Here is a 15,859-nt window from a genome sequence, read left to right as displayed (position 1 = left end):
GTCTTTGTAGGTTAGTACATGTGACCTGCGTGCAACATCCCACAGTACTGGGTCTTTATGTGTGAGTACATGTGACCTGCATGCAACACCCCACAGTACTGGGTCTTTATGTGTTGGTGCATGTGACCTGCGTGCAACATCCCACAGTACTGGGTCTGTATGTGTTAGTACATGTGACCTACATGCAACATCCCACAGTACTGGGTCTGTATGTGTTAGTACAAGTGACCAGCATACAACATCCCACAGTACTGGGTCTGTATGTGTTAGTACATGTGACCTGCGTGCAACATCCCACAGTACTGGGTCTGTATGTGTTAGTACATGTGACCAGCGTGCAACATCCCACAGTACTGGGTCTTTATGTGTTGGTGCATGTGACCTGCGTGCAACATCCCACAGTACTGGGTCTGTATGTGTTGGTGCATGTGACTTGCGTGCAACATCCCACAGTACTGGGTCTGTATGTGTTAGTACAAGTGACCAGCATACAACATCCCACAGTACTGGGTCTGTATGTGTTAGTACATGTGACCTGCGTGCAACATCCCACAGTACTGGGTCTGTATGTGTTAGTACATGTGACCAGCGTGCAACATCCCACAGTACTGCGTCTGTATGTGTTAGTACATGTGACCAGCGTGCAACATCCCACAGTACTGGGTCTTTATGTGTTGGTGCATGTGACCTGCGTGCAACATCCCACAGTACTGGGTCTGTATGTGTTGGTGCATGTGACCTGCGTGCAACATCCCACAGTACTGGGTCTGTATGTGTTAGTACAAGTGACCAGCATACAACATCCCACAGTACTGGGTCTGTATGTGTTAGTACATGTGACCTGCGTGCAACATCCCACAGTACTGGGTCTGTATGTGTTAGTACAAGTGACCAGCATACAACATCCCACAGTACTGGGTCTGTATGTGTTAGTACATGTGACCTGCGTGCAACATTCCTCAGTACTGGGTCTTTATGTGTCAGTCCATGTGACCGGCGTGCAACATCCCAGAGTAATGGGTCTCTATGTGTTAGTACATGTGACCTGCGTGCAACATCCCACAGTACTGGGTCTGTATGTGTTAGTACAAGTGACCAGCATACAACATCCCACAGTACTGGGTCTGTATGTGTTAGTACATGTGACCTGCGTGCAACATCCCACAGTACTGGGTCTTTATGTGTCAGTCCATGTGACCTGCGTGCAACATCCCACAGTACTGGGTCTGTATGTGTTGGTGCATGTGACCTGCGTGCAACATCCCACAGTACTGGGTCTTCATGTGTTAGTACATGTGACCAGCGTGCAACATCCCACAGTACTGGGTCTTTATGTGTTGGTGCATGTGACCTGCGTGCAACATCCCACAGTACTGGGTCTGTATGTGTTGGTGCATGTGACCTGCGTGCAACATCCCACAGTGCTGGGTCTTAATGTGTTAGTACATGTGACCAGAGTGCAACATCCCACAGTACTGGGTCTTTATGTGTTAGTACAAGTGACCAGCATACAACATCCCACAGTACTGGGTCTGTATGTGTTAGTACATGTGACCTGCGTGCAACATCCCACAGTGCTGGGTCTTTATGTGTTAGTACCTGTGACCAGCGTGCAACATCTCACAGTATTGGGTCTTTATGTGTCAGTACATGGGACCTGCATGCAACATCCCACAGTACTGGGTCTTAATGTGTTAGTACATGTGACCAGAGTGCAACATCCCACAGTACTGGGTCTTTATGTGTTAGTACAAGTGACCAGCATACAACATCCCACAGTACTGGGTCTGTATGTGTTAGTACATGTGACCTGCGTGCAACATCCCACAGTGCTGGGTCTTTATGTGTTAGTACCTGTGACCAGCGTGCAACATCTCACAGTATTGGGTCTGTATGTGTTAGTACATGTGACCAGCGTGCAACATCCCACAGTACTGGCTCTTTATGTGTTAGTACATGTGACCTGCGTGCAACATCCCACAGTACTGGGTCTTCATGTGTTAGTACATGTGACCAGCGTGCAACATCCCACAGTACTGGGTCTTTATGTGTTGGTGCATGTGACCTGCGTGCAACATCCCACAGTACTGGGTCTGTATGTGTTGGTGCATGTGACCTGCGTGCAACATCCCACAGTGCTGGGTCTTAATGTGTTAGTACATGTGACCAGAGTGCAACATCCCACAGTACTGGGTCTTTATGTGTTAGTACAAGTGACCAGCATACAACATCCCACAGTACTAGGTCTGTATGTGTTAGTACATGTGACCTGCGTGCAACATCCCACAGTGCTGGGTCTTTATGTGTTAGTACCTGTGACCAGCGTGCAACATCTCACAGTATTGGGTCTGTATGTGTTAGTACATGTGACCAGCGTGCAACATCCCACAGTACTGGCTCTTTATGTGTTAGTACATGTGACCTGCGTGCAACATCCCACAGTACTGGGTCTTCATGTGTTAGTACATGTGACCAGCGTGCAACATCCCACAGTACTGGGTCTTTATGTGTTGGTGCATGTGACCTGCGTGCAACATCCCACAGTACTGGGTCTGTATGTGTTGGTGCATGTGACCTGCGTGCAACATCCCACAGTGCTGGGTCTTAATGTGTTAGTACATGTGACCAGAGTGCAACATCCCACAGTACTGGGTCTTTATGTGTTAGTACAAGTGACCAGCATACAACATCCCACAGTACTGGGTCTGTATGTGTTAGTACATGTGACCTGCGTGCAACATCCCACAGTGCTGGGTCTTTATGTGTTAGTACCTGTGACCAGCGTGCAACATCTCACAGTATTGGGTCTTTATGTGTCAGTACATGGGACCTGCATGCAACATCCCACAGTACTGGGTCTTAATGTGTTAGTACATGTGACCAGAGTGCAACATCCCACAGTACTGGGTCTTTATGTGTTAGTACAAGTGACCAGCATACAACATCCCACAGTACTGGGTCTGTATGTGTTAGTACATGTGACCTGCGTGCAACATCCCACAGTGCTGGGTCTTTATGTGTCAGTCCATGTGACCTGCGTGCAACATCCCACAGTACTGGGTCTGTATGTGTTAGTACATGTGAGCAGAGTACAACATCCCACAGTACTGGGTCTTTATGTGTTGGTGCATGTGACCTGCGTGCAACATCCCACAGTACTGGGTCTGTATGTGTTGGTGCATGTGACCTGCGTGCAACATCCCACAGTGCTGGGTCTTAATGTGTTAGTACATGTGACCAGAGTGCAACATCCCACAGTACTGGGTCTTTATGTGTTAGTACAAGTGACCAGCATACAACATCCCACAGTACTGGGTCTGTATGTGTTAGAACATGTGAGCTGCGTGCAACATCCCACAGTGCTGGGTCTTTATGTGTTAGTACCTGTGACCAGCGTGCAACATCTCACAGTATTGGGTCTTTATGTGTCAGTACATGGGACCTGCATGCAACATCCAACAGTACTGGGTCTTAATGTGTTAGTACATGTGACCAGAGTGCAACATCCCACAGTACTGGGTCTTTATGTGTTAGTACAAGTGACCAGCATACAACATCCCACAGTACTGGGTCTGTATGTGTTAGTACATGTGACCTGCGTGCAACATCCCACAGTGCTGGGTCTTTATGTGTTAGTACCTGTGACCAGCGTGCAACATCTCACAGTATTGGGTCTGTATGTGTTAGTACATGTGACCAGCGTGCAACATCCCACAGTACTGGCTCTTTATGTGTTAGTACATGTGACCTGCGTGCAACATCCCACAGTACTGGGTCTTCATGTGTTAGTACATGTGACCAGCGTGCAACATCCCACAGTACTGGGTCTTTATGTGTTGGTGCATGTGACCTGCGTGCAACATCCCACAGTACTGGGTCTGTATGTGTTGGTGCATGTGACCTGCGTGCAACATCCCACAGTGCTGGGTCTTAATGTGTTAGTACATGTGACCAGAGTGCAACATCCCACAGTACTGGGTCTTTATGTGTTAGTACAAGTGACCAGCATACAACATCCCACAGTACTGGGTCTGTATGTGTTAGTACATGTGACCTGCGTGCAACATCCCACAGTGCTGGGTCTTTATGTGTTAGTACCTGTGACCAGCGTGCAACATCTCACAGTATTGGGTCTGTATGTGTTAGTACATGTGACCAGCGTGCAACATCCCACAGTACTGGCTCTTTATGTGTTAGTACATGTGACCTGCGTGCAACATCCCACAGTACAGGGTCTTCATGTGTTAGTACATGTGACCAGCGTGCAACATCCCACAGTACTGGGTCTTTATGTGTTGGTGCATGTGACCTGCGTGCAACATCCCACAGTACTGGGTCTGTATGTGTTGGTGCATGTGACCTGCGTGCAACATCCCACAGTGCTGGGTCTTAATGTGTTAGTACATGTGACCAGAGTGCAACATCCCACAGTACTGGGTCTTTATGTGTTAGTACAAGTGACCAGCATACAACATCCCACAGTACTGGGTCTGTATGTGTTAGTACATGTGACCTTCGTGCAACATCCCACAGTGCTGGGTCTTTATGTGTTAGTACCTGTGACCAGCGTGCAACATCTCACAGTATTGGGTCTTTATGTGTCAGTACATGGGACCTGCATGCAACATCCCACAGTACTGGGTCTTAATGTGTTAGTACATGTGACCAGAGTGCAACATCCCACAGTACTGGGTCTTTATGTGTTAGTACAAGTGACCAGCATACAACATCCCACAGTACTGGGTCTGTATGTGTTAGTACATGTGACCTGCGTGCAACATCCCACAGTGCTGGGTCTTTATGTGTCAGTCCATGTGACCTGCGTGCAACATCCCACAGTACTGGGTCTGTATGTGTTAGTACATGTGAGCAGGGTACAACATCCCACAGTACTGGGTCTTTATGTGTTGGTGCATGTGACCTGCGTGCAACATCCCACAGTACTGGGTCTGTATGTGTTGGTGCATGTGACCTGCGTGCAACATCCCACAGTGCTGGGTCTTAATGTGTTAGTACATGTGACCAGAGTGCAACATCCCACAGTACTGGGTCTTTATGTGTTAGTACAAGTGACCAGCATACAACATCCCACAGTACTGGGTCTGTATGTGTTAGAACATGTGACCTGCGTGCAACATCCCACAGTGCTGGGTCTTTATGTGTTAGTACCTGTGACCAGCGTGCAACATCTCACAGTATTGGGTCTTTATGTGTCAGTACATGGGACCTGCATGCAACATCCCACAGTACTGGGTCTTAATGTGTTAGTACATGTGACCAGAGTGCAACATCCCACAGTACTGGGTCTTTATGTGTTAGTACAAGTGACCAGCATACAACATCCCACAGTACTGGGTCTGTATGTGTTAGTACATGTGACCTGCGTGCAACATCCCACAGTGCTGGGTCTTTATGTGTTAGTACCTGTGACCAGCGTGCAACATCTCACAGTATTGGGTCTGTATGTGTTAGTACATGTGACCAGCGTGCAACATCCCACAGTACTGGCTCTTTATGTGTTAGTACATGTGACCTGCGTGCAACATCCCACAGTACTGGGTCTTCATGTGTTAGTACATGTGACCAGCGTGCAACATCCCACAGTACTGGGTCTTTATGTGTTGGTGCATGTGACCTGCGTGCAACATCCCACAGTACTGGGTCTGTATGTGTTGGTGCATGTGACCTGCGTGCAACATCCCACAGTGCTGGGTCTTAATGTGTTAGTACATGTGACCAGAGTGCAACATCCCACAGTACTGGGTCTGTATGTGTTAGTACATGTGACCAGCATACAACATCCCACAGTGCTGGGTCTTTATGTGTTAGTACAAGTGACCAGCATACAACATCCCACAGTACTGGGTCTGTATGTGTTAGTACATGTGACCTGCGTGCAACATCCCACAGTACTGGGTCTGTATGTGTTAGTACATGTGACCAGAGTGCAACATCCCACAGTACTGGGTCTTTATGTGTTAGTACAAGTGACCAGCATACAACATCCCACAGTACTGGGTCTGTATGTGTTAGTACATGTGACCTGCGTGCAACATCCCACAGTGCTGGGTCTTTATGTGTTAGTACCTGTGACCAGCGTGCAACATCTCACAGTATTGGGTCTGTATGTGTTAGTACATGTGACCAGCGTGCAACATCCCACAGTACTGGCTCTTTATGTGTTAGTACATGTGACCTGCGTGCAACATCCCACAGTACTGGGTCTTCATGTGTTAGTACATGTGACCAGCGTGCAACATCCCACAGTACTGGGTCTTTATGTGTTGGTGCATGTGACCTGCGTGCAACATCCCACAGTACTGGGTCTGTATGTGTTGGTGCATGTGACCTGCGTGCAACATCCCACAGTGCTGGGTCTTAATGTGTTAGTACATGTGACCAGAGTGCAACATCCCACAGTACTGGGTCTGTATGTGTTAGTACATGTGACCAGCATACAACATCCCACAGTGCTGGGTCTTTATGTGTTAGTACAAGTGACCAGCATACAACATCCCACAGTACTGGGTCTGTATGTGTTAGTACATGTGACCTGCGTGCAACATCCCACAGTACTGGGTCTGTATGTGTTAGTACATGTGACCTGCGTGCAACATCCCACAGTGCTGGGTCTTTATGTGTTAGTACCTGTGACCAGCGTGCAACATCTCACAGTATTGGGTCTGTATGTGTTCGTACATGTGACCAGCGTGCAACATCCCACAGTACTGGCTCTTTATGTGTTAGTACATGTGACCTGCGTGCAACATCCCACAGTACTGGGTTCTTTATGTGTTATTACATGTGACCTTTGCACAGTTCTTCCTAATTCTTCTCAAGCTTAGTCTTGGGATTGTGGAGTAGTGTGGCTCACTGGTTAGAGGCAGCAGACCTGAGAGCAGAAGTCAGCCCGGGACCAGGGTTCAATTCCCGACGCGGCAGGGTCGTGGACCTTGGTCAGCGGACTTGATAATTCTCGCTTCGGTGCTTACTCTAATCAGGGGCTCCACTCGGCAACTCTGGGCATTAGCTTGCCTAATCTCCACAACGGCCCCACCAATTCCGGGGATGCCTGGCTCCACCTTGGGGACTCCCAGCAAGGGACCATCCCACAGGGAAAGCCAGGACGGGTTCCCCAGAGTTATACAGCGCCGGGACGCCCCGTTGCTGGGGCAGCTGTGCGCTTTACAAGTATACTACATTTACATTTACACTTTGTTACACGTTTTGGTGTGTTTTTGGGGTCTTTCCTGCACTCACTAGTGGTCTTTGTCAATCAGTTCTTGCGTTTCATCAATAATTCTAAAAAACAACAACATGACACATTCACACATACAGGATGTGAGGATGACTAATCCTTCTCCTTTGTTATAGCATTATTGTTTGGAATTTTCATATGGAGTGTTCCTTTCATGAATATTCTTTTGTGGCTGTCATTTTCTCCACATCATTCCGCAGCCTTGAGAAAGTTACAGAAAGTAACGAAACACGTGTCGGCTGCTATCCATTGTCATCACTTGGGCGGTTCTAGGAACACGACCTCCACATGGTGACTGTACCTTTGTTGTGTAAATTACATATCAGTTGCTCAAGAATATTGTTAAGAATGTGTGATCTCTAAACCTTACGATTGTCACTTATCAGTGAAACACATCATATTATATCATCTTGCATTAAACACATATTTCTGTGCTTTTTATGCTTTCTGTTTGATATTTTCTGTGAGTTGGTGGTTGTTGATACTCCACTGTTACATAGATGCCATGAGCCCAAGACTTGGGAACAAAATATAGGGCCATATTATAAAAAAAGGGCGATACATTATCGCCGCTTTTATCGGCTGAAAGCTGCTGCTAAAATGGCGATAATGGGTTTGTTAATACGCCCTTGTGAATTCCCATAGAAGCCCATGTTAACACCAGAACATGGGCTTCTATAGGAATTTACAAGGGCGCTTTATCAAGCACATTATCCCGCTTTAGCGGAAGTTTCCTGCCGATAAATGCGGCGATAATGTATCACACTTTTTTGATAATATGGCCCATAGTACTTAAATTGTCAGAGTGCCGAGGTACAATCTTTTATTGAACTAACGTTGTGAACACCCCAAATAGCGCTTCCGTGTCCTCTTTGCGCTTTGATGGTGCAATGCACGTTACATGTGGCCAATCCTCCCCCACCCCCATCACCCCCCAGGACTCCTGTGGGCCTTAGCGTGGTATTACAAGGTGTGTGCCACACGACCCCATCCCGCTTCACCCACTGCTTCCTTTACACAACCATCTACACAATGAAGAAGAAAGTGTCAGAGGCTGCACTTACCTTGCACGGGGAAGTAGGTGATGGTGTACTGCGCCACTGCAAGAAGAGAGAGAACAAGTTACACACCGTAGAGTAAGTAGGGAGGCTGGCAGAGTGTGGCTGTGGTGGAGTGTGTGCAAGAAATGTGAACAAGAGCACACAGTGTGTACAAGTAACCACAGGGATTGTGTGTGAGAGAATGTAGTCCAGGTGCGAGTAGTGGGGGTGTCTTAAAGTGTAAGGAGGGGGATTTGTTGCTCTTGCGTCAGGCTCACACCGCAGCACGTGCTCTCACCTGTGGCCCCACAACTTCCCTGGTTCGATTCTTAGGTCGAGTCTACCAGATAGCGCCACACAGATGTATAATGTGCTTCCCCACAACTTTTCCCAGCTTAAAACCCACCAATTGTTTTCCATTATATTGTTTTATCGTCAATTACATTTGCTTGCTTTCCATTGGTTTGTTTTATTGTCAGTTGCATTTGATTGCTTTCTATTGGTTGACTTTGCTGGTTTCAGCCTGTCCACCTTGTGTCTGCCCCTCCCATGGAGCATGGCCTCTTTACTGTCCCTGTGACTCATTGGCTACAAGGCTCTTTCAGCTCACTTTTAGAGGACACTTTTTTTTAAATATTTGTTTCCACACTCCATGAGTGCATGTGTTTTCCAGCTGTCTTTCCTGTGTTCTTTTCTTCCCCATACACATTGCTCTTCCTTGTCCATGTGTTTCTTTTCCCCTTCCTGCACTCCTCACCTGGTCCTACTCCATACTCTGAGAACCCACCAGGGGTCCTACACTAGTGCTCACCGACACAGGCCTAGACTGGGGGGAGATGGTGGGGGGTACCAAAAGGGCTCCTCTGCTGTAGGAGCCCCTCTAACCACCAACTATGGCAATATTTTACTACTAAAAAGGCAGTCACAAGTGCTCTACAACATAGCTTAAAAACATTATCAAAGCCAATAGCTCTGGCAAAACACGTGTAAGGTCCCAAAGGCGAGACCTATTGGCTTTGCCAATGCTTGTTACTCCTTTCCTGGGTGTGTAAAGAGTGCTGCAATGTGTGGCTGAGGATCTTGCTAGAAGAGGTGTATGTTGCAATATTATGGTTTTCCACTAGAGGGCAGGCGTCTCCTTCTCACTAAATGCCAGGACCACAAACCAGCAGTGCAGAGGTCTGGCTCTGGGCTGGATACACTTTTGTTCTGGCCTCATCTGTAGGTGTATGGGAGAGACTGTGAAATGAAGCCCCTGCTGTATATTTGGGGCCTTATGTATGAGAGCGCAGCGCCACTTTTGCACCGCGCAAAATGATACCTGTGTGTTGCAGGGCTCCCATTTAATAAATCAACGCAGCGCAAATCACTGCGTCCCTTGCTCTGCGCCGGAGGCGTTTCATGTGCGTTGCCGTGGGATTCCCACTCACCTCAGTGGTCTTTGACACTGCCCCATATTTACAAAGTGATGTAAACGGATGTATGGCGTTACAACGCATACTTTTACAACGCATACCTTTACAACACATTTTTTACAACGCAACATCCATTACAACGCATTCCATTACAACGCATGCCATTACAACAAATTTTTAAAAACAACCTTTACAACGCATTCCATTACAACGCATACTACCTTTACAACGCATCCCATTACAATGCATAACATTTAATATTTAATATTTAATATTTATTGTCATTTGTAGAGCGCTAACTTTCGCTCCGGAGGGAGCATCTTGGCGCTGAGCACACAGAAGGGCGTCTAGGGGTGCATGGATCAAATAGCTGCGAGGACTGAGGAGTCAGACTGAGAATAAATCCAGGTTTTCAGATATTTCCTGAAGAGGCTCTCTGAGGGTGCGTGCCTAAGGTTGGGGGGGAGACGGTTCCATGCCTTGGCCGCCAGAAAGGAGAAGGTCTTTCCTCCCTTGGATTTAAGTTTTATGCGGGGTTCCGAAATGAAGTTGGCGCCAGATGACCTCAAGCAGCGGATAGGAATATAGTGCTGGAAGCGCTTGGACAGGTAAGATGGACCCAAGCCCCTGTTTGCTTTAAATACAGTGACAAGGAGCTTGAATAAGATTCTCTTATGGAGGGGCAGCCAATGAAGGGTGTTGAGGGCTGAAGAGGCTGAGGACCTACGGGGGAGTTTCAAAACAAGCCTGGCTGCTGCATGTTGGACACTCTGCAGCTTTTTCAAAGAGGACTTCTTGATGCCGGCTAGCAGGCCGTTACAATAATCCAGCCGGGAGAGGATAAGCGCAACCGCTACTGATTTCCTGGCTGTGATAGGCAGAAAATTGAAAAATTTCTTTAATTGCCTGATCAGGCTGAAACAGCGACCAGCGGTAATGCGCACATGTTCATCGAAGCTGAGGGAAGCGTCAAACTGAACACCCAAGTTGCGGGCTGAAGCAACCGCGCTAGGCGGTGCTTCGGAGTTATGAGGCCACCAGTCTTTGGGGGAAAAGAATGTGCCTTTACCTAGGGGAATTATTTCTGTTTTGGCACTGTTACATTTTAAATGATGCAAATTTAGCCAAGAAAAGACTTCTGACAGACAGTTTTGGAATCTGATAGTGGCATCCGGAAGTTTTTTATCGATGGTGACGACAAGCTGAGTGTCGTCAGCGTAGGATGTCACGAGAATCCCATGTGACTCGATCAACGTGAGGAGGGGGGCCATATATACATTGAAAAAGAGGGGGCTCAAAATGGAACCCTGGGGTACCCCCGAGATGATGGAGCGTTCATCAGAAAGAAAGGTGCCCAAGGAGACCGTTTGAGAGCGATTGGACAGGAATGAGGTTATCCAGGTAAGTGCGGAGCCCGAGACACCAATCTCACGCATCCTTTTAATTAGAACGCCATGTGAGATGGTGTCGAAGGCCGCGGTTAGGTCAAGCAGGATGAGAACGGCCTGCCTGCCCTCATCCTGCAGGAACTTGATGGTGTCTGACAACTCAATCAAAGCGGTCTCTGTGGAATGGCCGGAGCGAAAGCCGGATTGCTGTGGGTGCAAAATACGATGATTTTCCACAAAATTCTTTAGTTCGTCATGGACTAGTTGCTCAGTGATTTTGCCTAGCGCAGGGAGGAGTGAAATTGGGCGCATATTAGACAGGTCAGTGGGGGATTTATTTTGCTTTTTCATGAGGGGCTTGACTGTGGCCTTCTTCCACTCAGAAGGAACAATACCAGAGTCGAGGGATTCGTTCACAATTGCATTAATTAGAGGGTTGACGGCCTCAACAAGGTGGTGCAAGATGACTGGGGGGCAGGAATCCGTGGGTGCACCTGATTTACAGGCTAGTATGGCTTTATGCGTTTGCATAAGGGAAACTGCTTTAAATTTGTTTAATGAAGGAATAATTGTGTCAGGCTCTTGGGTGGAAATAGGTACCGGGGGGAAGTCCTTGTGGATATTATTAATTTTCTCCATTACATTGCATGTATGGTAAGTATTGGATAGTGTAGGGGTAAAAATTACTATTCTAACTCCAGGGGGTGCAACAGTAGGGTAAGTGTTGGATAGTGTAAGGGTACTATGCGTTGTAATGCTATGCGTTGTAATGGTTGCGTTGTAATGGCATACGTTGTAATGGAAGTTGCGTCGTAAAAGTTTCGTTGAAATGGTAGTGCGTTGTAAAAGTTTCGTTGAAATGGTAGTGCGTTGTAAAAGTTGCGTTGTAAAGGTTGTTTCCTGATGTAAACGTGGGGATGTGCCAAAACCTTACGCCTTCCGAGGTGAGGCGTAACACGGAGAAATATATTTATTCCTCCTCATTTTTCCTCTCTCTATGTACGTTGCATTTTGCAGCGCACATAGAAAAGGAAAAACACCTCCCAGGATTGTTTTTGTGCAGGAAGGCGCCCCTTTCTGCACAGACCCAATCCTGAAGACACCATGGGCGCAATTGCACCAATCTTGCCCCGTGGCAAGGGCGCCTACATTGGCGCTAGGGTGCTGAAACGATGCCAGCGCAGGGAGAACGGACAGGAATGGAGGGGCAGATTTACGAGCCCCTTGCGCCTCTTTGCGCCGCAATTGCGTCACTTTTTTTGACGCAACGGCGGCGCAAACAATGCGCCCTATTTACAACGTGACGCATCTAGGAGATGCGTCACGTTGTAAAGCCCTGCGCCATCAGGAGGCGTTCCGGCGCAGGGGAGGGCGTTCCTGCGCAGGAAGGCCTCCTAAAAGTGGCTGAGTGAAATGTACAAGATTTCACTCAGTCACTTTTAGGCCAATGCTGCGTCAAAACCCTGCGCCTGCTTGAAGAAGGCGCAAGGCTTGATGCAGCATTGGGGCGATAGGGCCAGCCAGAGCATTGCTGGAGCTGCGTCGCAAGCGTGACGCAGCTCCAGCACTGCGCTGCTTTTACGGCACAGATGCGTGACGCATCTGTGCCGTTTTTGCCACATGGTGCGCCGCATTGTAAATGCGGCGCACCATGGGTGGCGGAGCTGCGGCGCACAATAACTGGTGCATCCCTGGGGATGCGCCAGTTATTGTAAATCTGCCCCCCAGTTTATTGCATAAATACGGTGCATTCCTGCCCTTTCACTTTGGCGTAGGACAGCGCAGCAAATGCGTTAAGACCCCATGAATGAGGCCCTTGGTTTCCAAGCTCGCTACGCCGCTGCCTCGAACTGGAGACGAGCTGGGGCGAAGTCGTCCACTCGAGTCCCCTATTTACGAATGGCCCGTTAATTAGCGCGAGAATTATCACACCTGATAATTCGGACTCCACTGCATTTTTTAACATAACTCTTGCGTCATTTTGGGTTCGTGTTTCTGAGACTAATAATACGTAGACTATGGGCTGGACTTACGAACCACAATAAATAGGAGCTACAAAACACATGGATAAAGTCATTTGTTAAATGAATTCCGAAATCTTGGAAATCAGCGAGAAAAATACAGATACAGACACCTAACCTTGTCCTATAAATATTCAGAAGCCTTGAGGAAGTCACATGACGTGACGAAACACGTGTCTGCTGTTGTTTCTTGTGGATCAGGAAGAGGAGGACATACAAATACCAATTGTCCTGTATATTTTGTTTACCATCCTCTCTTGGCCAGTTTTTCATCAATGAAATTTGTATTATCTTTTGTCTGATTTATAAATTATTTTGATTGCGCTCACCAATGTGTGTTAATAAAATTCATGTATATATAAGAACCAAAATTGTTATTTGTGGTTGAATGTTTAGGATTAAAGCACAAAACAAGTCTTATTCTCTAATATATAAGCAATTAAATTGTTACAACTGAGTGCCGGGATATTGGTTTATATAGCACACAATTCCAGATGAGCCCTGGAGTGACAAGCAGCACAGGTGTGTCCAGGTGAGCCCTGGAGTGCCAAGCAGCACAGGTGTGTCCAGGTGAACCCTGGAGTGCCAAGCAGCACAGGTGTGTCCGGGTGAGCCCTGGAGTGCCAAGCAGCACAGGTGTGTCCGGGTGAGCCCTGGAGTGCCAAGCAGCACAGGTGTGTCCAGGTGAGCCCTGGAGTGCCAAGCAGCACATGTGTGTCCAGGTGAACCCTGGAGTGCCAAGCAGCACAGGTGTGTCCAGGTGAACCCTGGAGTGCCAAGCAGCACAGGTGTGTCCGGGTGAGCCCTGGAGTGCCAAGCAGCACACGTGTTCAGGTGAGGCTGGGAGTGCTAAGTAGCAGATGTGTCCAGGTGACACTGTGACTGCTAATAGGCACATGTGTCCATCCAAGCAGCACACATGTGCAGGTGTGTCCGAGTGAGCCCTAGAATGAAAAGCAGTTAGCCGTGAGTGCCAGGCTACAGGTGGGATCAGGCAAGCCCTGGAGTACCAAGTACCAGGTGTGTCCAGGTGAACCATAGTGTGCCAATCAGTTTAACTTGTCTAGGTAGCCTTGGCGTGGCAAACAGCAAATGTACCCAAATGTGCATATGTGTGCACCCACATACTTGGCACACCTCAGTGTGACAGTTAAGTCCTTTTGCGGGTGTGCACATGTTAACCCTGCTGCGTGTGTGCACAGGTTAGCCTTGCTGCGGGTGTGCACATGTTAACCCTGCTGCGTGTGTGCACATGTTAACCCTGCTGCGGGTGTGCACATGTTAACCCTGCTGCATGTGTGCACATGTTAACCCTTCTGTGGGTGTGCACATGTTAACCCTGCTGCGGGTGTGCACATGCTAGCCCTGCTGCAGGTGTGCACATGTTAACCCTGCTGTGGGTGTGCACAGGGAAGTCCTGTTTTGGGTTTCCACTGGAAAGCCCTGCAGGGGGTGTGCACAGGGAAGCCCTTCCATAAATGAGTGAAGGCAGGGCAAAGCCGTGGTTTCACTTTAATGTCGGCCACGCCCCTTTCTTTAGACGCGTCTTATCTAAAGTAAGGGGTGCAGCTCCAGGATTGTGAAAGCGCTGCATGGGCGCTAGTAATGTGCAATGCAATAGGTCTCGCATGTGCGATAGTTGAAGCTATTGCATTGCCAATAGCTCAAACTCTAGTAAAAGCTTGTTTAGGACATGTGCCATAAGTGAAAGATTACCCTGCTGCGTGTGAACAGGTTAAACCTGCTGCGTGTGTGCACAGGTTAACCCTCCTGAGGGTGTGCACATGTTAGCCCTGCTGCGTGTGTGCACATGTTAACCCTGCTGCGTGTGTGCACATGTTAGCCCTGCTGCGAGTGTGCATGTGTTAACCCTGCTGCGTGTGTGCACATGTTAACCCTGCTGCGTGTGTGCACATGTTAGCCCTGCTGCGAGTGTGCATGTGTTAACCCTGCTGCGTGTGTGCACATGTTAACCCTGCTGCGTGTGTGCACATGTTACCCTGCTGCGTGTGTGCACATGTTAGCCCTGCTGCGAGTGTGCATGTGGTAACCCTGCTGCGTGTGTGCACATGTTAACCCTGCTGCGTGTGTGCACATGTTAACCCTGCTGCGTGTGTGCACATGTTAGCCCTGCTGCAAGTGTGCATGTGTTAACCCTGCTGCGTGTGTGCACGTTAACCCTGCTGCGTGTGTGCACATGTTAACAATGCTGCGTGTGTGCATGTGTTAACCCTGCTGCAGGTGTGAGCATGTTAACCCTGCTGCGTGTGTGCACATGTTAACCCTGCTGCGTGTGTGCACATGTTAGCCCTGCTGTCTGTGTGCACATGTTAACCCTGCTGCGTGTGAACATGTTAACCCTGCTGCATGTGCGCACAGGTTAACCCTGCTGCGGGTGTGCACATGTTAAACCTGCTGCTTGTGTGCACATGTTAACCCTGCTGCGGGTGTGCACATGTTAACCCTGCTGCGGGTGTGCACATGTTAACCCTGCTGCGTCTGTGCACATGTTAACCCTGCTGCATGTGTGCACATGTTATCCCTGCTGCGTGTGTGGACTTGTTAACCCTGCTGCGTGTGTGCACATGTTAACCCTGCTGCATGTGTGCACATGTTATCCCTGCTGCGTGTGTGGACTTGTTAACCCTGCTGCGTGTGTGCACATGTTAACCCTACTGCGGGTGTGCACATGTTAACCCTGCTGCGTGAGTGGACTTGTTAACCCTGCTGCGTGTGT

The 15,859-nt window shown here is 48.4% G+C and overlaps 1 protein-coding gene across 1 annotated transcript in view; it reads right to left on the bottom strand.

The window, feature by feature from the left end:
* LOC144811307 (glutathione S-transferase P 1-like) overlaps positions 1–15,859 on the bottom strand; it is a 148,068-nt gene that overhangs the window by 125,757 nt on the left and 6,452 nt on the right. The window contains exon 2 of the mRNA XM_078673853.1: positions 8,323–8,358. Coding sequence (XP_078529979.1) covers positions 8,323–8,358 — 36 coding nt within the window. The remainder of the gene's footprint in view (positions 1–8,322; positions 8,359–15,859) is intronic.

Source organism: Lissotriton helveticus, chromosome 1_1, assembly GCF_964261635.1.
Source record: "Lissotriton helveticus chromosome 1_1, aLisHel1.1, whole genome shotgun sequence".
In the NCBI taxonomy this organism is placed as follows: Eukaryota; Metazoa; Chordata; class Amphibia; order Caudata; family Salamandridae; genus Lissotriton; species Lissotriton helveticus.
Note: the sequence above shows the minus strand (reverse complement) of the source record. Positions and strands in the feature narration are given on the sequence as shown.